Source organism: Bos taurus, chromosome 1, assembly GCF_002263795.3.
Source record: "Bos taurus isolate L1 Dominette 01449 registration number 42190680 breed Hereford chromosome 1, ARS-UCD2.0, whole genome shotgun sequence".
Classification (NCBI taxonomy): Eukaryota; Metazoa; Chordata; class Mammalia; order Artiodactyla; family Bovidae; genus Bos; species Bos taurus.
The window spans coordinates 56,402,868-56,430,449 of NC_037328.1; the positions used below are offsets into that span (position 1 = coordinate 56,402,868).

Below are 27,582 nucleotides of genomic sequence, written 5' to 3' on the forward strand. Positions count from 1 at the left end.
AGTGTTTTATTTTTCACTTTTAATTCCCTGAGGTGATGACAAGGGTTTTAAACTTATGTCCATACCAGATCTGCTCTTTGGGGCATCTGCCAACATTCTAAACTATTAGCCAAAATTATGTTCATCTCTGAGGGAGGGCTTCCCAGGTAACTCAGAGATAAAGAATCCACCTGCCGATGCAGGAGACACAGGAGATATGTGTTCAGTCCTTGGGTCAGGAAGTACCCTGGAGAAAAGAATGGTAACTGACTCCAGGATTCTGCCTGGAAAATCCAGATAATACACAGAGGAGCCTGGCAGGTCACATGGGATCACAAAGAGTCAGACATGACTGAGCAACTCAGCACCTGGGGTGTCTTGCATTCCCCAGGAAAATTATACGATGAAAATGTGAAAGTTTCAATGAGAGTTCCATATAATGGGAAAATACAATTAGTCTTTGTATGGAAATCCAGTTGTTTATTTTCACTGGAGGAAAACAGAATACCTTGCATAAGAACCCCAGTTCTAATCTTCCTTCACTCTTCCTCCCATCATGCTCAGCCCAGGCTCCTGCCTATAGGAAGAGGAAAGAGCATAAGGATAACAAGCCAACAACCAGATATCTGGTAGCTAAGACAGTCAGGGTATAAAATTTAAGGAGCGATTCACACTCAGTCATAGACTTGCACTATCTTGTGAGTGAGTACCAGTCGCAGGCCTTGTATAACCAAGAAGATAACTGCAGAAATGACTAGAATATGCCTTCTAAGGTTAGGTCATAAAATACTTTGTAGCTTCTGCCTTGATCTGTCCTTGATCACTTGCTCTGGAAGAAGCCAGTTGCCATGCTCTGAGGACACTCAAGCAGCCCTACCAAGAGGTCCACCTGTCAAGGAACGTAGACCTCCTGCGGCAAGTAGCAGGCAGCCAGACTTGATTGAGCGAGGTCGTTAAGCCCATCCTCCAGCCCCCACTCAAGTCTTTAGGTAACTGCAACCTCACCTGATGTTTTGGCGGGGACTTCATGAGAGTCAGAGCTACCCAATTAAACCCCATCTGAATTTCTGACCTGCAGACACTGTAAGATAATAAATACTTACTGTTTAATAAGTTTGGGTTCCCAGGTAGCTCAATGGTAAAGAATCTGCCTGCCAAGCAGGAGACCCAGGTTCAATCCTTAGGTTGGGAAGATCCCCTGCAGGAGGAAATGGCAACTCACTCCAGTATTCTTGCCTGGGAAATCCCATGGACAGAGTAGCCTAGTGGGCTACAGTCTATAGGGTTGCAAAAGAGTCAGATACAACTTATCAACTAAACTACAACATAATGTATTACAGAATAATAGATAACTAATACAGTCCCATAAATGGAAAAATAAACTAATGTTTGCCTGCCTTAATTACCCTCAATTTCTCATTAGTTCTCAAGAAAGACTAACTTCATATATACATATATGACTATTGCTTCATGAGTAGTTATTTTTAATACAACTTAATCACCATTGATTTGTATAAAAGTCATTATGGTTTTATTTTTACTATTCAATTAGGAGGCATGAATACAAGTAGTAGAAGTATTGGGGTAAAAATTGGCAGAGTTGGAGGATGTTTAGATCATTTTGGTAAAGGGATAGACAATTGTACAGTACAATAAGTCATGTAATTTTCAGTCTATCATATAACAAGTGTCTTATGCTGCTTTTGTCTTAGCCATCTCTTTGAAATATTCTCTTCTGGTTTTATTATAAATAAGTTCTGGTCAACATTTGTAAATTCATCTCCAACTTGAATAGAGTGAACAGTTGCTTATTCATGGAGGGATACTCATTCTGTGATTTAGAGGAATTTTTCTGCAAAACAGAAGGACTCTAGACGCTGTTCAGGCAGTGTTATGATCTTGACCTCCCTCATTTGACTAAAGTGACACTTTCACCTGCACCTTAAAAATTTTAAGTTCAGAGAGCCTGTCTCAAACCAGCAGCTCCTCTCTCTACAAGTGGATTTAGTTCTGTCTCACTGGAGAAGTAGCAACTTTGCACCCTAATCCCTAAGATTTCTGAATGCCTTCATTATTGACTTAATTTTCACTAAGAAGAAGCCATACATAAGCCTTTTAATCACTCATTCCCAAAGGATGGTGTGTTAGATAACACTGTTGTTCAGAAATATTCATTTCTTTACTCACCTGCATCATGAGCACATCTTGACCTTGGGCTTGGCCATATGACTTGCTTTGGACAATGGAATATCATGGACCTGACTTACCCAAGACTTGAAAGTTGCTTGTGTGATTGGACTCACTCTCTTGTTCTCTGCCATAATCATAAAAAGAACATTTTCAGGATAGGCTGTTAGCTCCAAGAAGAAACACTCAAACCAGGCCCAGTTGAGACAAACCAATCTCCAACCTAACTCAAATGTGCATTATTAAAGAGTCTGATTGTTACTCATCATTATTATAGCAAAAGTTAATCTATACACATAAGTCCAGAAGTAGACATATTTTAGGTCTTTCTCAGGTACTAGAGTAAGAGATAAAGTCAAACTTAATTCAAACAAAATAATCATTTTCCTTGATTCAGCATAAGTTTTGTTTTAGCTAATGAACATATGGTTGGCTTGACCAAGTTAACTTTGCAGTGTAGATCTTTAAAATCATAAAATATATGATCATGTTGGGCATTAGAGGTCATACTATAAATAAAGAGTTAGAGTATGTGAAATCGACTTCCCAAGGTCACATAATTAAAAGTGATAGAGCCAAAATGATGAGCCAGCTCTCTGAATTCCAGTCCAGAATGTGATCAGTCTCCATTATATCATGATATTTAATTTCTTTGGTATCTCCTTTTACTATAGACAAGAGCTATTTTCTGTGCACTTAAGTAAATATTGATTTTTTTCTAATGCCAAGGTAGTATATTCTGAAAATTGTTGATAGAAAAAAAAGAAAGTAGAAATAATTGGGCCCTGGGGTAAGATGGCCAGGAAAGTGTGCAAAAAAAAAGAAAGAAAAAGAAATGACTAGGAAATGAAAAGAGAAAAGAAATAATCAAGATCAGAAGCTGGAAAGAAGTTTAAAGAAACTAACTAAGGCTGGAGATGAAAGAAAGGACCTTGTTTCAGAGGCTCTGAGCAGGGGGAGAGGTTCTTGAAGGCAGCCCTCTCAGCACTCTGATTTCGGAGAATGATTTGGGCTTGAACTTGAAGGTTGAATCAACAGAGACACAGAAACTTTGTTTTTTGAGAGTTTGTAGACATAGCCTGAGTTTTTGAAGACAGCAACCATGGCTGTGCCCACCAGATGAAGCTTGAATGTCCAGCAGAGACATCGGAAATGGTGAGTAGAAGTTACCACGATAGGAGAAAAAGACATTAACTCGCAGAAATGAGCTGAGGTTCCAGCCAAAACCACACAGTAAAATGATGGGAACAGAACTCTTTATTTCTCAACTTTTTTTTCCCTGGATTCTCTGATTGCTAACAAGGCTAAATGTTACAGCCAGGGAGATGCAACTAGACAGCAAAAGAACTTGACTTTAGATCAGGACCAGGGAACACTTTTGAAATTACTCTTAACCCCTGTCTAGTGCTTCTCTAATGGCTCTAGGCATTGGCTGGGTGCAAATTAACAAAGGAATGAGAACAATAGAATTTAAATTTTTCTCCCCAACCAGCATCTTTATACTCTCCTGAGATCCAACCAGTCCATTCTGAAGGAGATCAGCCCTGGGATTTCTTTGAAAGGACTGATGCTAAAACTGAAATTCCAGGACTTTGGCCACCTCATGTGAAGAGTTGACTCATTGGAAAAGACTCTGATGCTGGGAGGGATTGGGGGCGGGAGGAGAAGGGGACGACAGAGGATGAGATGGCTGGATGGCATCACTGACTCAATGGATGTGAGTCTGGGTGAACTCCGGGAGTTGGTGATGGACAGGGAGGCCTGGCGTGCTGCGATTCATGGGGTCGCAAAGAGTCAGACACGACTGAGCGACTGAACTGAACCTGAATTCGCAAACTAACAAAGAACGTAACCAAAGTTGTTGTCGTTTAGTTGCTCAGTCATGTCTTGACTCCTTGTGACCCCATGGAAGCCTGGCATGCTGCAGTCCCTGGGGGTTGCAAAGAGTCAGACACAACTGAGCGATTGAACAACAACAACAACCTCGATTACATTTTTTGTTGGTTTGCTCACTCAGATCCCTCATATTAGCTCAAAGGCTCTGTGGGATTGTGATCATAAGGAGCAACACTGAGGGAAATAAAGAAGAGTAACAAACCCAAGGTGACGACATAAAAAGAGAACACAGGTCGGGCCTCATTAAGCTACCCTTGATAAATACCCAGAATCTGTCTGCCCAGAATTCTGTCAGACAACTCCCATTTACTGTCCAAAAAAGTCATACCACCAAACGAAACTGATCATAGCACTAAAGCCATTCACCTATCACCAGAAAATACTCAGAGGCACTGGGAAGGCAAAGTGAAGTGGACGAAACAACAGTCATATGAGTTGTGAAAGGAAATTTGATGATGGACCCGTCAACTGTGTAAAGAGTTAACATCTCTTAGGCATGTGAAACTATATGAAACTGGTGGATTCCTGTTATAATACATCAGTCAAAACCCATGGAAGGTACATCAAGAGTGAAACTTAAAGTTTGGACTTAGGGTTATAATTATATGTCTGTATAGGTTCATTGCATATTCAAAAGCAGAGACATTACTTTGCCAACAAAGGTTCGTCTAGTCAAGGCTATGGGTTTTCCTGTGGTCATGTATGGATGTGAGAGTTGGACTGTGAAGAAGGCTGAGCGCCGAAGAATTGAGGCTTTTGAACTGTGGTGTTGGAGAAGACTCTTGAGAGTCCCTTGGACTGCAAGGAGAGCCAACCAGTCCATTCTGAAGGAGATCAGCCCTGGGATTTCTTTGGAAGGAATGATGCTAAAGCTGAAACTCCAGTACTTTGGCCACCTCATGCGAAGAGTTGACTCATTGGAAAAGACTGTGATGCTGGGAGGGATTGGGGGCAGGAGGAGAAGGGGACGACAGAGGATGAGATGGCTGGATGGCATCACTGACTCGATGGCCGTGAGTCTGAGTGAACTCCGGGAGTTGGTGATGGACAGGGAGGCCTGGCGTGCTGCCATTCATGGGGTCACAAAGAGTTGGACACGACTGAGCAACTGATCTAATCTGATCTGATCTGGTATCTATATTTGTATAATACATATATAGACTATTATTACAATGTATATAATGTATAATGTATTATATAATGTTACTATATAGTTAAATATCGTAATAATACAGTAATAGTATATATTATTATATAGTTAAACATATACACACATATACTATAGTATATATACTTGTATATATACTAATATATATAGTTATAGTATAAAGTACTATATAGTTAAACATATATATCCATATACTATAGTGTATATATATATATATATATACACATGTCCTATATCACTGTTGTATACATACTACTGTAACTATGTCTGTGTATGAATATATATATATATTTCCAGATGCAAAGAGAAGAAAATCGATAAATTTGACTACTTAAAGAAAAACAATTTGCAGATAATAAAGAGGAGTGAAAAGGCAAATGATAAACTGGGTGAAAATATCCACAACATAAATCACAAATAAAGAATGATAAATAATTTGCAAAATGATAAGGAACTTACAAATAGTGAGGATAATAAAGCCGAAAAATTCTGTGGGGAAAAAAATGGGTCAAACATATGACACCAATGATTCACAAAAAAAGATATGTAAATAACACTTGAACACTTGAAAAAAATTTCAAATTCATTCATATTAAAAGAAATGCAAATTAAAACTTCATTGAGACGTTATTCCTTCCCATTCACTTGTCAAGAATTTGAGAAGTTTGACAACATGCTCTATTGTCAAGACAGTGGGGAAACAGGCACTCTCCTGTGTCGCTGAAGGGAATGCAAAATGGAACAACCACTGTGGACAGGAACTGACAGTATCAAACCAAACTACATATTAATTTATCTTAGACTTGGCAGTTTCTCTTTAAGAATTTATCCTGAAGCTCAACTTCCAACAATATCAAACTATATATACACAAGATAATTCTTGACAGCATTATTTGTCATTGCCAAGTACTAAAAAACTATCTGAATGTCCAAACAGTAGATTGAAAGGATAAACGATAGTAAATTTTTTAAAAAATGGAAACTGTACAGCTGTAAAATCAAGAAAGAAAATGTCTGTTGACTAATACGAAGTGATTTCCAGGAGACATCATTAAGGGAAGAAAGCAAAGAGTATATAATATGCTACCTTTGTGTAAGAAAGAAGGAAAAATAAGGGAGGAATGTGTCTGTATAACTATTTATGTATACAATTTGTAGATTAATATTATGATATCCACCTGGCCCTATTGGTGGTGGTAATTTTGATTGTGCATGTGTTGTAAGTAGTTATGCATGCCTGTCTTTCCCACATTTGTCTTCTGAATGAACCAAGAAGCAAAGGTATTCTAGTAGCACATCTGACACTCAGATCTTGTTCACTATAATTTCATGCTGAAAGGAATCAGAACTTTCAGAGAAATGTTTGCTTAAGGGCAAAATAGATGTAATGTATGACTGGTATGTCTTACATCAGAAAATAACACATTCCAAAAAAATGTTGGAGGGTATGTTAGAAGGATGCAGGAGTCAGCTTGAAGTCTCCTACTCCTACAGACATAGGACAATTTGAATGCCAATATAATTACGTATACTAATGAATTAGAAGCCACTGAAAAAAGTAAGAATTCATAAATCCTTATAGCAGATACATAGGAAGAGAGAGATCTAGAGAGACAGGAGGAAGGGAGGGAGGGGGGAAGGAAGGGGAAAGAGAGAGCTTTTGCCTACAGTAGAATGCTGAGAACTGTTTGGTAAATATAGAGCGCTGGAGTTGGAAAGTCATTATTTTGTAATCATTATGGTAAAGATCAAATCAGGCTAGATTCATTGACAAATACTAAATAAGGAGGATATTTTCGTGATAATCAAGGTATTTGCATGGCCTCAAAATGGTCTCCCTGAAGTATGCTTATTAGTTACAAGAGAGGAAAAAGAAACAGCAATTATGTAGTGGAGAAATTAAACAATTTGACCTGTGATCAAAATTAACTTCAGTGAGGGACAGATGAACATCTGCTCCTTCAGATTTTATACCCTTGGGGGGACACACTATTCCCTTTGCAGCATTAAAGCAGAGAATGAATAAGCTGAGTTCAGTCACAAAGCAACATCAGATAGACACAAAATGAGAATGTCTAAAGGCCAAAAAAGGGGCTTTAAAAATATCCCAGAACAAATGTTAAAAGACATGGCAATTCATTGCCACCAGGTGGCGCTAGTGGTAAAGAACCCGCCTGCCAATGCAGGAACATGAGACCGAGAATAAAGATCCCGTGGAGAAGGGAATGGAAACCCACTCCAGTATTCTTGCCTGGAGAATCCCATGGACAGAGGAGCCTGGTGGGCTCTATAGTCCATAGGGTCGCAAAGAGTTGGACACGACTAGCGACTGAGCATGCACACACAACTTTAGCCTGGATCCTTTTCTGGAGGGGTTAAAACTACAAAGGAAATCTGGAAAATCAGAGCTGACATTTGCCAGATCAGCTGACAAAATTGGAATATGGGCAGAAGACTAGATAAAAGTATCAATACCTCTACTCTGGTTATGTAAGAGAATATTCCTATTCTCAGGAAATACACACTGAAGTATTTAGAGTAAACTGCCATAAAGTATATATAACTTACTCCCAAGTGGGTCCGTGCATATGTATGCATATATCCATAGATACATGCATGCATATGTACTATATATGCAGAGAGAGAGAAAAGCAGATGATAAAAATGTTAACAATAGATGAATCGAGGTAAAGGGGATATGTGGGTTTTTTTTTTTTTTACTCTTTTTATTTTTGCAAACATTTTTGAAGTTTGAATATATTTCCAAATATAAAGTTTTAAGAAAAAAGTGCTTAAGTAAGACCCTAAAAAATGATCAGACACGACTGAAGTGACTTAGCACACATAAATAATGCTTGATTTGACTCAAAACCAGCCTATTTTTTCAAACATGGCAACCCTTAGACAATATGACGAGATGCAAAGATCTGTTTATTCGAGGGAGTTTTCTTTCTCTATTCCTAAATGTTGCTTAATCTCAAAGTTCAGGCAAATATCAATGAGGATTCATCCTGCAAATTCAGTGTTTTTGTTGCATTTCTGGGCTTGCTTACTCTGCCTTAGGTACTGGCTGGGAGCCCCCAAAACTTCAATCAATTTTTCTTTCTTAAGGAAATGAATAGAATTCTTTTATTTCCCTAGAACTCCAGGGTAAACTTTTCCTCTCACCATTAAACCACTTTATATCAAAAGAGACTAAGCTGTCTCTCCCAAATTCACCTTGAAGAATTCAACTGAAGAGAGAAACTTTGGTTCCTACTAAACCCTTAAGCAGTGTTTTCTGCTGACACCTCAGCAGAAATCGTGGGAACAGTTCAAAGTCAAAGCAGTCCCTGTGCAAGATGCCGCACACAAGGCAGTGAGGGATGATGCAGCTCCCGTTCAGCCTTCCTACTGGAGGCTCCCCAAGCAGAAGACCCAGCAGCCACTTCCCCTCCTACTACAGAACTTTATCCATGTCTCAAATTTTTAGTAAACAGCTGGACCATTGTATGTTTAGTCAATAAATACGTAAAGATACTCTATCTCACCAAGACCAAACTTTCTAGTCTGTTGTACTGCTTTGGTGGCATGTTCAAATCGAAACTCGCAGTCAAGGAAACGCAGGCCATGAACTCCTCTGTTAGACTGGAATGTCCTCAGGAGTGTGAGGTTACTTTACACAGCTCAGCAACCCCAGAGCGAGGGCAAGGTCTGGGATAAGTTAGTGCTCAATTACATATGGTATGAGTAAGTGACAGGAGGTGGCAAATGAGCGAAGAGGAGAAAGAAAAATGTCAGCCGAACAGAGAACTAAGCTAAAACAAGTGACAGTCTCTCACTCAATCTGGTGGGCTGAGATTTATGGGATTTTTTTACTCCATGTCTCACACCATCCACTTGAAAAATACATTCTTCAAAACGTTCTTATTGTCAGATTAGAGGAGACCAGAGCTTCAATCTGGGTAGTTTGGCTGATGCTTTAGATTGAATAGGTTTCTGGGTCAGTTTTAAAGTTTCTCTTTGGTGTAATCAGTCAGATTATCCACAGGTGCAGAGAAAAAGCCAGATCCAGGGAACCAGTGAAAACTAAAATAAGTATACAGACACCAAAATAAGTATACAGGGGAGGGGAGGGGCGTGGATGAGGAGACGTTTGTCAAAGGGCACAAACTTCCAGTTACAAGAGGTGTAAGTTCTAGAGAATCCAAAGAACAGCAGAGTGACTATGCAGTGCGTGCTAAGTCATTTCAGTCATGTCCGACTCTGCAATCCCATGGACAGTAGCCCACCAGGCTCCTCTGTCCATGGGATTCTCCAGGCAAGGATACTGGAGAGGGTTGCCATGCCCTCCTCCAGGGGATCTTCCCAACCCAAAGATCGAAGCCACATGTCTTACATCTCCTGCATTGGCAGGGGGATTCTTTATCACTAGCGCTACTTGGGAAGTCCAGTTTATGTAGTACCGTATAGCAATTACATGTTTGAAACTTGTTAAAAGAAACTGATGTTAAATTTTCTCACCATAACAACAACAACAAAATGTAATTATGTGAGGCAAGGGATGTATAAACTAACCTTATTGTAGTGAACATTTTCCAGCATATATATGTATCAAGTCTGTACATCTTAAACTTACACAATATTATATGTCAATTATCTCAGGAAAACTGGAAGAAGAAGAAAAAAAAAAAAAAAACACCAATTAGCCAGGTGAGGATCCATGGTCTGAACAGATCTCAGCAGATCAAAGAATCAGATCAGATCAGTCGCTCAGTCGTGTCTGACTCTTTGCGACCCCATGAATCGCAGCATGCCAGGCCTCCCTGTCCATCACCAACTCCCGGAGTTCACCCAGACTCACGTCCATCGAGTCAGTGATGCCATCCAGCCATCTCATCCTCTGTCATCCCCATCTCCTCCTGCCCCCAATCCCTCCCAGCATCACAGTCTTTTCCAATGAGTCAACTCTTCGCATGAGGTGGCCAAAGTATTGGAGTTTCAGCTTTAGCATCATTCCTTCCAAAGAAATCCCAGGGCTGATCTCCTTCAGAATGGACTGGTTGGATCTCCTTGAAGTCCAAGGGACTCTCAAGAGTCTTCTCCAACACCACAGTTCAAAAGCCTCAATTCTTCGGCGCTCAGCCTTCTTCACAGTCCAACTCTCACATCCATACATGACCACAGGAAAAACCATAGCCTTGACTAGACGGACCTTTGTTGGCAAAGTAATGTCTCCGCTTTTGAATTTGCTATCTAGGTTGGTCATAACTTTCCTTCCAAGGAGTAAGCGTCTTTTAATTTCATGGCTGCAGTCACCATCTGTAGTGATTTTGGAGCCCAGAAAAATAAAGTCTGATACTGTTTCCACTGTTTCCCCATCTATTTCCCATGAGGTGATGGGACCATATGCCATGATCTTCGTTTTCTGAATGGTGAGCTTTAAGCCAACTTTTTCACTCTCCACTTTCACTTTCATCAAGAGGCTTTTGAGTTCCTCTTCACTTTCTGCCACAAGGGTGGTGTCATCTGCATATCTGAGGTTATTGATATTTCTCCTGGCAATCTTGATTCCAGCTTGTGTTTCTTCCAGTCCAGCATTTCTCATGATGTACTCTGCATATAAGTTAAATAAACAGGGTGACAATATACAGCCTTGAAGTACTCCTTTTCCTGTTTGGAACCAGTCTGTTGTTCCATGTCCAGTTCTAACTGTTGCTTCCTGACCTGCATACAGATTTCTCAAGAGGCAGATCAGGTGGTCTGGTATTCCCATCTCTTTCAGAATTTTCCACAGTTTATTGTGATCCACACAGTCAAAGGCTTTGGCATAGTCAATAAAGCAGAAATAGATGTTTTTCTGGAACTCTCTTGCTTTTTCTATGATCCAGCGGATGTTGGCAATTTGACCTCTGGTTCCTCTGCCTTTTCTAAAACCAGCTTGAACATCAGGAAGTTCACGGTTCATGTATTGCTGAAGCCTGGCTTGGAGAATTTTGAGCATTACTTTGCTAGCGTGTGAGATGAGTGCAATTGTGCGGTAGTTTGAGCATTCTTTGGCATTGCCTTTCTTTGGGATTGGAATGAAAACTGACCTTTTCCAGTCCTGTGGCCACTGCTGAGTTTTCCAAATATGCTGGCATATTGAGTGCAGCACTTTCACAGCATCATCTTTCAGGATTTGAAATAGCTCAACTGGAATTCCATCACCTCCACTAGCTTTGTTCGTAGTGATGCTTTCTAAGGCCCACTTGACTTCACATTCCAGGATGTCTGGCTCTAGGTCAGTGATCACACCATCGTGATTATCTGGGTCATGAAGATCTTTTTTGTACAGTTCTTCTGTGTATTCTTGTCATCTCTTCTTAATATCTTCTGCTTCTGTTAGGTCCATACCATTTCTGTCCTTTATCAAGCTCATCTTTGCATGAAATGTTCCTTTGGTATCTCTGATTTTCTTGAAGAGATCCCTAGTCTTTCCCATTCTGTTGTTTTCCTCTATTTCTTTGCACTGATTGCTGAAGAAGGCTTTCTTATCTCTTCTTGCTATTCTTTGGAACTCTGCATTCAGATGTTTATATCTTTCCTTTTCTCCTTTGCTTTTCGCTTCTCTTCTTTTCACAGCTATTTGTAAGGCCTCCCCAGACAGCCATTTTGCTTTTTTGCATTTCTTTTCTATGGAAATGGTCTTGATCCCTGTCTCCTGTACAATGTTACGAACCTCATTCCATAGTTCATCAGGCACTCTATCTATCAGATCTAGTCCCTTAAATCTATTTCTCATTTCCACTGTATAATCATAAGGGATTTGATTTAGGTCATACCTGAATGGTCTAGTGGTTTTCCCTACTGTCTTCAATTTAAGTCTGAATTTGGCAATAAGGAGTTCATGGTCTGAGCCACAGTCAGCTCCTGGTATTGTTTTTGCTGACTGTATAGAGCTTCTCCATCTTTGGCTGCAAAGAATATAATCAATCTGATTTCCGTGTTGACCATCTGGTGATGTCCATGTATAGAGTCTTCTCTTGTGTTGTTGGAAGAGGGTGTTTGTTATGACCAGTGCATTTTCTTGGCAAAACTCTATTAGTCTTTGCCCTGCTTCATTCCATATTCCAAGGCCAAATTTGCCTGTTACTCCAGGTGTTTCTTGACTTCCTACTTTTGCATTCCAGTCCCCTATAATGAAAAGGATATCTTTTTTGGGTATTAGTTCTAAAAGGTCTTGTAGGTCTTCATAGAACCGTTCAACTTCAACTTCTTCAGCGTTAATGGTTGGGGCATATGGATTACTGTGATATTGAATGGTTTGCCTTGGAAACGAACAGAGATCAAAGAATAGTCTTGGGAATTCTGCAAGTGAAGATTTTTCCTGATCAAGAGCAAAGAGTTAAGTCTTAGGTAGGAATTTTTGGTCCTCTCTTACTTTAAGGAGATAGTCCTGTTTCTAATGGCCAGAGAAATTCGGCCTATGTCATTGATTCTCCAACTGCTGTTGCTCCATGTTGCCCACAGTTTGGGCGGATGGATACTAATTCCAGTTTTGTCTGAAATCCACGCAACAGTCTTCCACCTTGCTGAACTGGATCAGAGCATGAGGGAACCAAGAGCTTTGCTATGTCTAATAAGACTCTTCATGCCTTTCCCTCAGACCTGAGACTCTCATGTTAGGGGTCATGAATGCCCATTGATACGGATGTGTGCCAGAGGGATTCAAAGTCACCAGAGAAAACTAGATCATCAGTTTTATTCAAGTGTCATAGATGTCTAGTCAAGGCTATGGTTTTTCCAGTGGTCATGTATAGATGTGAGAGTTGGACTGTGAAGAAGGCTGAGCGCTGAAGAATTGATGCTTTTGAACTGTGGTGTTGGAGAAGACTCTTGAGAGTCCCTTGGACTGCAAGGAGAGCCAACCAGTCCATTCTGAAGGAGATCAGCCCTGGGATTTCTTTGGAAGGAATGATGCTAAAGCTGAAACTCCAGTACTTTGGCCACCTCATGTGAAAAGTTGACTCGTTGGAAAAGACTGTGATGCTGGGAGGGATTGGGGGCAGGAGGAGAAGGGGACGACAGAGGATGAGATGGCTGGATGGCATCACTGACTCGATGGACGTGAGTCTGGGTGAACTCCGGGAGTTGGTGATGGACAGGGAGGCCTGGCGTGCTGCGATTCATGGGGTCGCAAAGAGTCAGACATGACTGAGCGACTGATCTGATCTGAATAGATGTACAACAAAATCAGTTTTTTATTCAAATATAGTTGATTCACAATATTGTCTTAGTTTTGGGTATATAACAAAGTTATTCAGTTATATACATATATATAGTCTTTTTCATATTCTTTTCCATTATGGTTTATTACAGAATTTGAATATATTTCCCTGTGCTATACAATGGGACCTTGTTGTTTATCCCTTCTATCTGTAATAGTTTACATCCACTAATCCTAAACTCCCAATCCATCCCTCCACCACCCCCATTCCCCTTGGCAACTGCAAGTCTGTTCTTTATGTCTGTGAGTCTGTTTCTGTCTTATAAATAAATTCATCTGTTTCATATTTTAGATTCCACATATAAGTGATATCATGTGGTATTTGTCTTTCTGACTTAGTATGATCATCTCTGGGTCCATTCATGCTGCTGAAAATGGCATTATTTCATTCCTTTATATCAGATCAGATCAGATCAGATCAGTTGCTCAGTCGTGTCTGACTCTTTGCGACCCCATGAATCACAGCACGCCAGGCCTCCCTGTCCATCACCAATTCCCGGAGTTCACTCAGACTCATGTCCATCGAGTCAGTGATGCTGAGTAATATTCTATTGTGTATATATATATATATACACACACACACACCATATCTTATTTATCTGTTCATCTGTTAGTGACATTTAGGTTGCTTCATGTCTTGGTTATTGAAAATTGTTCAGCAGTGAACACCAGGAAGCATGTGTATTTTCAAATTATGGTTTTCTTTGAATATATGCCCAGGAGTGGGATTGCTGGATCATATGGCAGCTCCATTTTCAGTTTTTTGAGACATCTTCATGCTGTTTTCCATAGTGGCTACACAAATTTACACTCCCACTGACAGTATAGGAGGGCTCCCTTTCCTCCACATCCTCTCTAGCATTTGTTATTTGTAGATTTTTTAATGATGGCCAATCTGAGCAGTGTATGGTGGTTCCTTATTGTGGTTTTATTTTGCATTTCCCTAGTAATTAGCAATGTTGAGCATCTTTTCATGTGTTTATTGGCCATCTGTGTCTTCCTTGGACAAAGATCTACCTAAGTCTTCTGCCCTTCTTTGTTCATTGAGTTTTGGGCTTTTGTTGTTGTTGTTATTAAGCTGTTTTAGCTGTTCATATATGCAAAATTTGAATGAATTTGTAAGAAAAAAAAACATTCAAGTTGAAAGAAATGCCAGGATGAATGATTACCACAGGGGCTCTGGCAGTATGAACATACCCTTCTCTAGGGTCAGGGCACCTCAGGTGGAAGAGTTGAGGAGTTCTGCCCTCGGACCACACACACACACCAGTCCCACCAGGACTGAGGCGCTGGAAACACCAGAGATGACTCCCATCCTGGCCATTCATACTCCCCATGCTGAGAACTTCACTAAGTATTTTCTAGGACTGGCTTCCTGAGATCAGAGCATTTCATCCTAGGTGTTGAATATGGGGAAGGAGTAGAGAAAATTTTGAGTTTTGGCCTTGAGCAGAGGCTAGAGTGTATAACTAATATAAAGACTTTATTATAAAACCACTCCCCAAATCACAACTCAAGTTTATGCTGGTAGCAGCATGATTTTAGAACTTTGGTTTCATATTTCTAGAAAAGATATTCCAGTAGTCTCAAGTCCAGCAAAAGAAGTAAAAGATTTGAGTAAAACAGTGTAATAAAGAGGGGAGGGATGAATGGCTTCAGTGTGTAAAGATACAGCTTTATATTCAGAGAAGGGGAAAAGCAGAATATGATTGGAAGGAGCATAAAGCTCACGTAGTTCAATCTTCCATCGAAGTTTTCACCACCTCCCTGTCTTATTGTTAACTTGGCTTGGATGCTTCCAGTCTTAGGGACTCATTTCCTCCCTACTTCATTATTATGCCAAACTCTGACTTCGAGAACTCTGACTTGGCTGAAACAGAAAGGGATTTTCCAGGTGGTGCTAGTGCTAAATAATCCCCCTGCCAATGCAGGAGACATGAGAACCTTGGATTCAATCCCTGGGTCGGGAAGATCCCCTGGAGGAGGGCACACGGCAACCCACTCCAGTAGTCTTGCCTGGAAAATCCCATGGACAGAGGAGCCTGGTGGGCTACAATCCAAGGGTCAGTCGGACACGACTGAAGTGACTTAGCATGCACACATGAAACAGAAAAACGTGCGAGGTAAATTTTACTTTCTCTATTTTTGCTACTAAAAGGAAGCAGCAGCTGTGGGCACAGTTTAGGAAGGGTGCATCAAGACGTAGTTGAGGTGGAAGGTTAGCTGCAGAGATTTCTGCAGATCAGAATTCTCTGAAACCAAATCTTCAAAAAGCCAAGAAACATACTAAGAGTTTTGACTACAACCTAATATTGAGAGAGTGGATAAGGGGAAAATACTAACGATTGGTTATTTTATTTACTTTGTTTTTAAAAAAGGTTTATTTGTGTTGGTTGAAGTTGTTTTTGTAAACTTATAATTTTAATAATAAGATTGGGAGGGAATGATAATATCTGCTGTCAATTAACATGTTGTTTACCATTCAGGTGATGTGGCAACATGGTATTTCCAAATGATGTCAGCAAATCAAAATGTGGAATCAGGTCATTATTTGCCAAATGAATAACAAATGTACAGAGGTCATACTAATTGTGATGGAAGGTCAAGTGATGATGAAGATGCCTACCAGCGTGCACACACATGCTAACAACTGATGCCACTTGGATAATTCCAAGAACCTTGGGGTGGGGTAAGTAGAGATAGCGGATGGTTTTCCTGCCAGTTAAACCGAAATATTTTTCACTAATCACTTAAACTTATACACAACGTGGGTAAGAACTGCCATTCTACCTATCCTAACTTTTTTTTTTTTTTTAAGAAATTGATTGATATGCCAAAGTGTTGATCTAAAGCATGTGAGACATAAAAATCCCCTGGGGAGCTTTTTTTAAAGACAGAAAAAAAAGATGCCACCCCCAGGGGATCTGATTCAGTAGGGTTGGAGTGTGAACCAGGAGTCTGTATTTAGTAAGTTCCCAGCTGTTCTATTGGTGCTGGTGATGTGGAGACATTTTTTTTTTAGGGTAACTGAAAGGGAACTTACTATACGCATGAAGTGTGCCTTTACTACCAGAAGGTGGCTCCATAACATATTAAATCAGGCACTTTATAGCTAACTAGCTAACAAAAAGCATTGACTTGGCTAAGCAAAAACAAGCTAACTGGAAAGATAAAGATGTGGAGCTTCCCTCAATTACATTTTTTTTTAGTGAAAGGGGTGGGTGGGAAGGGAGAATGGAAGAGGCTGCAGGAATATGGTGTGCTAGAAGGAATAAATGGACATTGAACTAATTTTGCAATCATCATTTGTTATTTAGCTTCTCTCAAAAGTATTATAGCAAACATGTGTTGTTAAAGGAAATATTTAAATATATCAGAAACACTTGATGTCTAGTAAATAAAAAAACGCAGAGATGCAGACTTCCCTGGTGGCATAGTGGCAAAGAATCTGCCAGCCAACGCAGGAGACACAGGTTCGAACCCTGATCCTGGAAGATCCCACATGTCACGAAGCAACTAAACCCGTGTTGTGTGCCACAGCCGTGGAGCCCACACATCATAGAGCCTGCGCTCCGCAACGAGACAAGCCATGGCAATGAGAAGCCCATGCACTGCACTAGAGAATAACCCTCACTCCTCACAGCCAGAGAACTAGAAAGAGCTCACACAGCAGGAAAGACTCAGCACAGCCTAAATAAATAAATAAGTAAAATTATCTTAAAAAAAAAAAAAGACAGAGAGGCTCAGAGGCTCTTCCTGATCACCAAGCTTTCACATCTGGAGGAAAAATCTCAGGGCTGGTACTGCTACATACACTCACTCTTGTCTTGTTACAGAATCCTGGTTGTTGACCACAAATACCAGGTAGGCACAAGGTGGAGCCACATATGGACAATTCCTGTTTAAGCTGCTGCCGCTCCTTACTCAAGTTCTTAAAGACACTCACCTGGGTCTGGGTCACAACCACGAGGTCTCTGGCTCTAGCCCAAATCAACAAAATGACTGACCCCCAGGTCCTGACTCATTCCTCATGTCAGGAATGTCTGAGGTGTATCATACACGTCCACAAGGCAGTGTGCTTCGTGACGACTCTCCACAGAGGCTCCTGAATGTCCCGAGCTGCTACAATGATGTCACTCTTCCTGAAGGTAATTGTTGCTGTTGTCATCATGTCCCCAGCACTGCCCATATTGGGGACATTTCTTCACTCTATTCTGATCCTTATCACATTGTTTTGGGAGACTGTATTGGGGAAATGGGGCTGAGAATGACTAGAGATAAACTGCTGGTATAAGGCGCAAAGCAAAGCAGGCTTACACTCCATTTCCTCTTTCATTTATCTGGCTCATCATTTCAATTCCTCACCCTCACCACATCCTCCAGCCAGGAAAAAAAGTCATGAATGAGGCATCACTGTGGAACTCAAAGCATCGTACAAACTCCCACCTCCAGACCATGTCCCTGGAACAAACACATGCCTGGTTGTAATGCTCTTTGGGCCGTTCCTTTCCCATTAAGCACACAGCCTGAGAGAGAAGGTAACACAGGGTCTTGGAAGTGGGGGCCGGAGCCAGCCTCAGCCTCAGCATCATTAAGTTGACATGTTTCCTCTGAAGCTCTTAGGGTGCCTTCAGTCAAGCAAGACCCAGGCCATCTTGCCCTGCCAACCAGGCATATCCAAAGGACAAGCCGTTTGCTCTGGGACCATCAGTGTTCACTTTTGAAATGATTCCAAAGAAAATGAACCGTCTTTAACATTTCCAAAATAATGTAGCCTCCAAGACAGGACAAAGCCTGCAGTCACCTCTTCAGGAATTCAGTAGGGTCCTTAATCAAGTAATGGAGAAAAACAATTCCAGAAAAGAAAATAAAAGTTAAAGATGTATTCAGAGAAACAGGTTTGATTAATTGATGAACATTTTGATGAGAATTTCAAGTGATGAAAATAATCCCAGAGGAAGTCAGGCTGTCTACTGTGGCCCTTGAGTTATAGGTCCTTGGAGATAAGAAGTGAGAACCAAGAAACAAGCACCAAAGTTTCAAAGGTGCTCTGTGCACCAGAGTTTCTGCATGCTTTTTCACTTTTTTCCTGCTTAAATAACTGATTTCAATAACTTACCCAAATGACTGTATTTCTCTAACAATTCTTCATTATGCTGGCCTTATCTTCTATATACAGTATGGATCATTTTTCTCTCCTCAAAAACTTGCAATGGCCCCTTTTATCTGTAAAAAAGGAAGTCCGAACTCTTTAACATACTGTGGTCTTAAACATCCTTTACCAGGTTTGCAATAATAATAGGTAACATATGATGAGAAGCCATTGGCACAATGATCAGGAGACTGGGGTCACAGTTCTGCCACTAGCTATGAGCTCTAGGGCAGAGCTATGTAGCCTCTAAGCGTCAGTGTCCTTTGTCAAATGGGGCTAGGAAGAGTATTTAACTCATTGAGCTCTTGTGATGGTCCAATGAGAGTAAATGAGTTCTATTTTCCATGTATCCCTCGAGTGTTATCTGTTTCTCATATCTCACATTCATTGTCATAGCTTTGCTTATGTTTTCCCAGCTATACAATCTGTTTCATGCACCAAAGCCCTCCACCCATTTTCCACTTGTAGAAACTCTTCTCAGAATTCCAGACCTGGCTTGAAATGCCACCTTCTCTTTAATGCAAATCTTGGCCCTTCCCCCATCAAAATGTAGTTGTCCTCCACATGCACCTCTATTATTATTACCCCTCATTCAGCCTCACATTACATTTTGACATTCACATATTTGATTCTCTTTTCTTCTGGATTATATATTATCTGACGTTCATCATATGCCAGCTTTTAACTTTTCCTCCATTCCTAGCACTTATCAAAATGATTTGCACAGGATCAACACTCCCTTGGTTGTAACTGTCAATTAAAATGGACTTGCTTTAAAATTCAATCCTCCTATTAATTTAGTCTCCTCTCTGCTTAATTTCAGAGAAGGCAATGGCACCCTACCCCAGTACTCTTGCCTGGAAAATCCCATGGATGGAGGAGCCTGGTGGGCTGCAGTCCATGGGGTCGCTAGGAGTGGGACATGACTGAGCGACTTCACTTTCACTTTTCACTTTCATGCACTGGAGAAGGAAATGGCAACCCACTCCAGTGTTCTTGCCTGGAAAATCCCATTGACGGAGGAGCCTGGTGGGCTGCCGTCTGTGGGGTCGCACAGAGTCAGACACGACTGAAGCAACTTAGCAGCAGTAGCAGCAACAGAAGCAGCTGCTTAATTTTTTTCATAATATAGTATGTAACAAAATATTAACTATTCATATTCTAGGTATTAATCTATATTTTAAAATTGGTTTTTCCGAAGCTAATGTGGCATAGTATAACAATCCCACTTGTAATTTGGTCTCCAAGACAGTATGACAGAAAAATTATTCTCTAATACTTAGAAATTCTTAGCTGGGATTTTTAATGCAAGTTTATTTTTTCATTATAAAAGTGATATTACAATGTTATAAAACCTCAGAAAAGAGAGTGAAAATGCAGTGCATATTCCCACCTAGCAAATGAGTTTATTTCCTAACGCCCTGTTACTCAAAGCGTGGTCTGAACCAGGAGCAGCAGAAGCAGCTTGAATCTGGTTAGAAATGAAGACTCTCAGGCCTGTCTCAGACCAACTCAATCAGAATATGGCTGATTTGCACATTAAAGGTTGAAAAGCACTGCTCTAAGGTACTACCTGGAACCCAGCAGGGCATGTTTACTGAGCATCTCCTTCCTTCTAACAAATGTTTATAGAACACATGCTACATGCCAAGTACTGTACTAGAGGCTGTGTCTTCACCTGCAAAATGTCTTCCAGGACTGACTCAAGAATATATGGAGAGCACGCTATCTTCTTTTGAATGTTTTCTTACACGATCTAAGTAGTTTTGACTGAAAACTGCCAGAGGTGCAAAACATCTCATTCTGAAGTGGTTCCTCTTCTCTTGTTCTCTCTCAGTGATATCTCTCAGTTTAAGGTTTAATGTGTTCTTATTCTGCTCCTTCTTTCCACTAAGAGCTCAAAAATAAGGGGGAAAAGTCATTGAAATTAACATTCCAGGTAAAGCTGAAAGAACACTTTTTGTTTTCTTTAGGCAGCTTTTGTTTGAGTTTTTTTTTTAATTGTACATTTAAGGAAGCCCAGAAAAGATGACATTTCAAAAGTAAATCTTGGGATACTCCTTCAAGAATATGGGGTGGGGGTGAGGGGGCATTTCATTGACTAAAACTGCTAGGTGACAGTCATTCCCAACATGTACAGCACTTACACTGAAGTGCTCTCTAAAAATCAGAAGCTGCATGATAAATAGTGTAGACTTTCTTTTCATTACCAAGTCTTCCTTGTGGTTCAGCTGGTAAAGAATCCGCCTGCAATGCAGGAGACCTGGGTTTGACCCCTGGGTTGGGAAGATCCCCTGGAGAAGGGAAAAGCTACACACTCCAGTATTCAGGCCTGGAGAATTCCCTGGACTGTGTAATCCATGGGGTTGCAAAGAGTCGGACACGTCTGAGCGACTTTCACTTTCACTTTTCACTCACTCCTTCAGGAAACAAACAAAACTTTTGGTATTATTACACAGCTCAAAAGGCTGAAAAGCAGGTTTAAACGAATGTTAGTAATAGGCTAGAAGAGGAAATTTAATAAAATGTCAAAAGGGGGCACTATATAGCAAGAGTTAAGTGTACAGAAAGTTGCTTTGCTGCTGTGTAGTTACCTTGGAGATGAGGAGGTGCGGCCATTCAGTGATTAAGTGTCAGCTGACCTGTAGGTCTGTTTGTACAGGAGCCTTCTGTCTGCTTTTGGCAGAAGTTACTGTTTCCTTTTCCCGGAAGCCCTCCGGAGTCACTGGGGAGCTGCCTGGCCTGACACCCTCCAGGGTCCCACCATCAAGGTCTGGTTGTTTTTCTCCATTTGCCTATTTGCCAAGGGTGTTCCTGTGGTTATCTATGTACAAAGTTCTCATCATTACAGAGGCCCTATAGTTTACACCGTGGAAAAGGACCATCTGAGAGTGTAGGGAATATTGAAGAAAGCACAAAAATGGGTTTCTGTGCCCACAAGCCTCTGGGCTCAAGGATCTTATTCCAAAATGGGATTTCCAAATAGGGCCGCCACATGAACTGTTCCCAGAAGGCTCCCGGATTTTCATTTCGAATATGAAAAGGGGGTCGTACCACCAACCTACCACCAACCCTGCCTGACTTTTAGGGATACTGTGAAGAGCAAATGGGACAAAGAATTTGGAAGAAGGTTCCAAACAACAGGCAATACAAATGTAAAGTATCATTATTGCCATTTCTGCAAAATGGGAATACGTAGTGTGTACCTGGGAGAAGGCAATGGCACCCCACTCCAGTACTCTCGCCTGGAAAATCCCATGGATGGAGGAGCCTTGTGGGCTTGTGGTGCATGGGGTCGCTGGGAGTCGGACACGACTGAGCGACTTCACTTTCACTTTTCACTTTCACGCATTGGAGAAGGAAATGGCAACCCACTCCAGTGTTCTTGCCTGGAGAATCCTAGGGGCGGGGTCGCACAGAGTCGGACACGACTGAAGTGACTTAGCAGTAGCAGTGTGTACCTGAATCTTAATTAGGTAATGGTTGAAATACAAACCATCCTTGATACTGTCATTCAGATATGATATAGTGCTCTTTTCTCAGCCTCTTTATCTCTCATATTTCTGCTGCCTGTATGGTTTATTGGAAATGTTATATACTCCCTGGGTAATTGTCATTGTGCGTGTGTGTATGTGTGTGTGTGTGTGTGTGTGTGTAAGGGAAAGAAGGAGGGCAACGTGTGGTTGCGTTTAACCTCTGTGCTGACAGTGTAAAAGGCCAGCGGAAAGACCTGTCCGATCCAAGCTCTGACTCGTCCAAGCGTGCATGTTGCCCTGCCCGCAGTCTCTGCGGCTGCTATAAGCGAAGGAAGGCGGGAGTAACAGAATGTGGGGGTCGGGGCGGGCAGCGGAGGGGTGGGCGCCGTTCAGAGGGGCAGCCCGTGAGGGCGCGGGCCAATCGGAGCGCCCTCTGCCAGCGGCCAATCACAAGCCGCCTTGCCCGGCAAATCTGCCCGGCACTGCCGGGCGGGGCCGCCGGGAGTCCGGGTGCCGCCGGTTACACTTCTGAGCGCCTTCTGGAAGCCACAGGGCAGGGGGAGCAGTGCGGAGGAGCCGGAGGAGGGAGATCAGGCAGGTCCAGCTTATTTGCCAACCCAGTGGCACTCATAAAAGCGTAAATCAAGCTGAGGATGGTGCGTCCGGGCGCTCACGAGTGTATAGACACACCGGCGTGTCTATGTGTCGTGTGGGCACCTGTCGTGTGAGTGGCTCCAGGAGTGGCTGCTCGTAGGACGTTCAGTTTCTGTCAGATTTATTTCGAGGGGCCTAACGTTCCCCCGGTCCAGAGGGGGAGCGTAAGAAGTTTAAGGAAGCTGGGTCTGATCAGATTAAGGGAACAGCGGCTGGGTCGGTGAGCGTGGGGACTGCGGGTGCTGGGGGCTAAGGAATCTCGTCCTTGCCCCGCGTCTTTCTGGGGCACGAAGGCCTTCGGGCAAGACTGGCGTGACAAAGGTGGCTGGAGATACTGGAGAACCTAGGCGATGATGATCGCTGAATGAGTGGCACTGGGCTGAGCTTGAACAGCTGACTGACAGAAAGGGATGCTAGCATTTAGGAAGGTAAGAAGGAAACTCAGAATGGGGACCATCTGCTCCCCCAACCCCAGCGGGACAAAAACATTGGAGGTCTGCAATGCCGACTGGATGGCCTCACTTCCTTCTCACCTCCACAACGTCCCCCTTTCCAATCTGGCAATTCCAGGTATTCTTCTATTCCTACTTGTACCCACTCTGTTTGTTTCTGCCATTTTAGTGTGGTTAATGGGTTGGGCTGCCTTTCTATTGTGCTGAGAAAATAATTGTCACTGACCTTAACTAAACCTCTTTTTATTTCCAACTAAAAGCTTAACATTGAAGCAGCTCCTGTAAAGAGATTTAAGTACACTGCATCATTGGCAAAAAGGGACTTGAGAATGGAAGCCCCATTTTTGGTTTGTTTGTCTGGGTCTTTTTGTTTTGTTCTTGAATAGACTAATTCTAAGAACATTACCTTCTTAGTGTTGGGGCCAGGGTATGTGAGAGATGTGTTTCCTTGAATCACTCAAAACAAAAAGGAGAGATCAAGGTAATGAATAAAAAGTCATGAACAATTTTAGATCTGGATCAAAATTAACACTGTAAAGTGTTTTCTTTCTCATTTATCTGACCTTGCATAGTGGAGAAACAAGAAACAGATTAGCATTTAAGAAGAGATTCAGAACTAGGACTGAGTATCCAAACACATATTATTGTTGTTGGAAAAGCCAGAAATAGAGAACACAGGTGTTTGTCACAGCTAGTCATTAGGTGTGATGAAGAAGTGGTGTTTGAAGCTTTGTCTATATATACACAGGTGTCTGCCTGGCTCATCTAGAACTGAAGGCTTGGAACCCACTTCTGCACCAGCCGCTCTCCCTCCTTGGGGGGTTTGTACTGTGACAACACTCTCATTAGATTTGTCCTTTTCCTTCCATCCAAAAGCTGATTGAAGCTGGGTTTCCAGGGAAGGAGGTTGACTACAGTAATCCTGGTATTGTGTGCTGGGCAAGGTCTAGATTCTGATACTTGGAAAGCACTGCTAGGAGCAGGGGAGTGGACCACTGCCAATCCTTTCTCTCACCTGGAGACATAACAATTGCCTTCATCCCTAGACTACCAGGCAAACTCCCAAACATCCCTGGGAGCAGTCTGCCTTTTGGTGGCAGACAGGATGACCTCATGCAACCCCAGGCCTTTGCTTTCTATGCATGAGGAAGAGTTGTGCCGGCTTCAGGTGCAGCCTTCCCTGAGTCGCCTCTTCTTTTGGAGGTCTTCCAGGTTCATCGTCCTCATAGGCTCTTGGTGCTTTTGAGCAAGGAGAGGGTTGCTAAATCTCTTTATGGTTATGATCACTTGTGTTTTATCAGCCATTGACTATGGCTCTCTGGGAAATATCAGACGGTGGTGCTTCAGAACAGGTCTTTTCCTTGTTTAATTGACGCCTGTGGAGTCATTGCTGAAATGATGCACAGGCCTCTTTCAACATGAGTCATTTGTCTTTAGGCTTTTTGATGGAATGTTTTGTCAGGTGGTACAGCAAATAGAATGTGTTTGCAAACAGAATGGCATCTTAGGCAGGCACAAAATGACTCTGTCGTTTGGGGCATGTCCGGGTAGGCTGTACTTCCTGCTGTACTTTTGACGGTTCAGACCACAGCAGCAACTCTGCCCATGATGTGGCTAGGTACTCTGACCCTATGACTCCAGAAAGGAGCTGGGCATTTGTTCTTAATCTGTAGGGTTTCTCCAGTTACTAGAATTGCCAGAGTTAGCAAATAGTGGGGCCTTCTGCTGTAACTGGAAATTCTGTGGTTATCCACCGAGGGGGCATAGAAATTTGTTCAGCCACTGCTTTGTGAAGTCCTGTCCTTCTAAGCAAAAAAAAAAAAAAAAAGTGTCCTTGACTGCTCAAAAGATACTGAACTCAATGTTGTGAATGTCCTTTTCCCAGCAGCGGATGGGACATGAGTGTATGCAAAAATATAAAGCTCAGAAGACGAAAATCACATATTAAATGCTAGCCATTTGTGAACCTTTTCCCCCTCCTCCCCCGGCCCCTGCACCCCTGCCTCGATGCTGGTTCTCCTTTGTCTACCTTGAGCTTCATATTCCCCAGCTAAGGACTAGCAGTTGAGTTCTGCCAGGACTTGTTGAGAGATTCTGGAATATAGACAGCCATTCGGGAAGTGGAGGCCACCATCTTCCTCCCTGTTCCTCTTTTCCTTTTCCCTCATCGTCACCTTCATCATAATAGTTATTATTCACTGAGCACACGCACACAGCACTCTCTGGCATATATTACCTCAAACCCTTACACCTCCAAGATGGGTAGTAACCTCATTTTAGAAATAAGAAAATTATTGTCCAGAGAGATTAAGTAATTTTTTTCAAGATCACACAAGTAACAAACAGTAGAAGTAATATTTAAGCTCCTATGTAGCTGGCTCCAAAACCCATGCACTCTCCCTGTGCCCCTAAGGAGGCCCTGGGAAGTTCAGAGCAACTAGAGGGAGGGAAGGGGGAGAGTTCTGTAACTGAAAACTAGTTTTCAGACTGTCCTCTGCAACAAATGAAAGAATTTTTAAAACTGGCTGATTTTTTTATCTGACCAATTATATATCACTGTCTAGCTAGATATATACATAGATATGTATACATATTATATATCTATTTTATATATATATATATATGTATATATATCAATTCAGTCACTCAGTCGTGTCCGACTCTTTGCAACCCCATAAACGTCAGCATGCGAGGCCTCCCTGTCCATCACCAACTCCCAGAATTTAGTCAAACTCATGTCCATCGAGTTGATGATACCATCCAACCATCTCATCCTCTGTCGTCCCCTTCTCCTCCTACCTTCAATCTTTCCCAGCATCAGGGTCTTTTCCAATGAGTCAGTTCTTCACATCAGGTGGCCAAAATACTGGAGTTTCAGCTTCAACATCTGTCTTTCCAATGAATATTCAGGACTGATTTCCTTTAGGATTGACAGATTGGATCTCCTCACAGTCCAAGCGACTCTCAGGAGTCTTCTCCAACACCACAGTTCAAAAGCATCAGTTCTTCGGTGTTCAGCTTTCTTTATAGTCCAGCTCACAACCATACATGACTACTGGAAAAGCCATAGCTTTGACTAGACAGACTTTTTTTAGTAAAGTGATGTCTCTGCTTTTTAATATGCTGTCTAGGTTACACACTAATGTATGTGTGTGTTGTTGTTTAGTCACTAAGTCATGTCTGACTCTTTGCAACCCCATGGACTATAGCCTGCCAGGCTCCTCCATCCATGGGATTTTCCAAGCAGGAATTCTGGAGTGGGTTGCCATTTCCTTCTCCAGGGGATCTTCCCAACCCAGGAATCGAATCCGTGTCTCCTGCATTAGCAGGCAGATTCCGCAGAGCCACCTGGGAAGCCCCATATATATCCCTGTCCAGAAACAGAAGCCAGTAAGATATCCCCATTTGGAACTGGAATCCAGCAAGCTTTAAATTCAAATGTAGTGCTTAGACCTATTCTGTATGTGCACATGTGCTTGTGTGTGCCAACTCAGGGTGTCTGTACTATGGGTCAGCTCTGTCAGGGTGGCAGTGGGGCAGCAGTGACATGGGAAAGGGCAGGGAAAAGGCGGGGGTTCTGACCTTAATAGAAGAACTGGGATGGAGTTCACTATGTCAGATTTGAGTGCATCTATTGCATTTGCCTAAATCGCGATGGGAGAGAACAAGTGTGAACGTGCATCTCTCAGCAAAGCCTTGATGTGTTATTTTGTGCCCAAAACTGTTAAGAACACCTGTTAATGACCAGTTTCACCCAGACATATTGACCTATCTTGGAGAACCTCAAAACAGTTCTCCCTGCCAACTGCATAGAATAATTTGAGACCTTAATGGTGAAAAGTCTGGAAAAGTCAGATTTTTTAATTAAAGCTTTAAACTCTACAAACAATTTTGTTCGTGTTAGTGAAAGCATGATTTTTTTCTATGGACAATGGACTGATAGGAAAATTTTTCTCTATAATGTCTGTGGTTTCCAATGAATTCTTCTCTATGTATTTCAGTGTTATTTCTTTTTTAAGAAACCATGTTTTCTCTCTTTAAAAAAATAATATATTTGGTCTATTGGAAAGAACGTTGACTATAAGGGCCTGGAAATTTGATATTGTTGATTCTGGCTGTTTGATACTGTAGAAGTATCTGAATTTCTTAGGTCTTAGTTTCCTCATTTGTAATTAAGATGCTGGATTAAATGAAATTTAGAAATTGAAAGCGAAAACCCTTCAGTCATGTCCAACTCTTTGCAATCCCATGGACTGTAGCTTGCCAGGTCCTTTGTCCATGGAATTCTCCAGGTAAGAATACTGGAATGGGTAGCCATTCCCTTCTCCAGGGGATCTTCCTGACCCATGGGTCGAACCTGAGTCCCCTGC

At 41.8% G+C, this 27,582-nt stretch overlaps 1 protein-coding gene and 1 long non-coding RNA gene across 2 annotated transcripts in view; one reads left to right on the top strand and one right to left on the bottom strand.

The window, feature by feature from the left end:
• LOC104970843 (uncharacterized) lies at window positions 1-22,190 on the bottom strand. The gene is made up of 5 exons (XR_009495023.1): window positions 21,225-22,190; window positions 18,598-18,704; window positions 2,167-2,293; window positions 1,083-1,177; window positions 1-556 (listed from the first exon to the last, which is right to left on the bottom strand). It is a non-coding gene; the product is annotated as an uncharacterized lncRNA (long non-coding RNA).
• Window positions 22,191-22,598: 408 nt separating this feature from the next.
• PLCXD2 (phosphatidylinositol specific phospholipase C X domain containing 2) overlaps window positions 22,599-27,582 on the top strand; it is a 56,775-nt gene continuing 51,791 nt past the window's right edge. Inside the window, exon 1 of the mRNA XM_005201351.5 lies at window positions 22,599-23,330. Within this exon, the coding sequence (XP_005201408.1) occupies window positions 23,171-23,330 (160 nt within the window). The 5' untranslated portion in view covers window positions 22,599-23,170. The remainder of the gene's footprint in view (window positions 23,331-27,582) is intronic.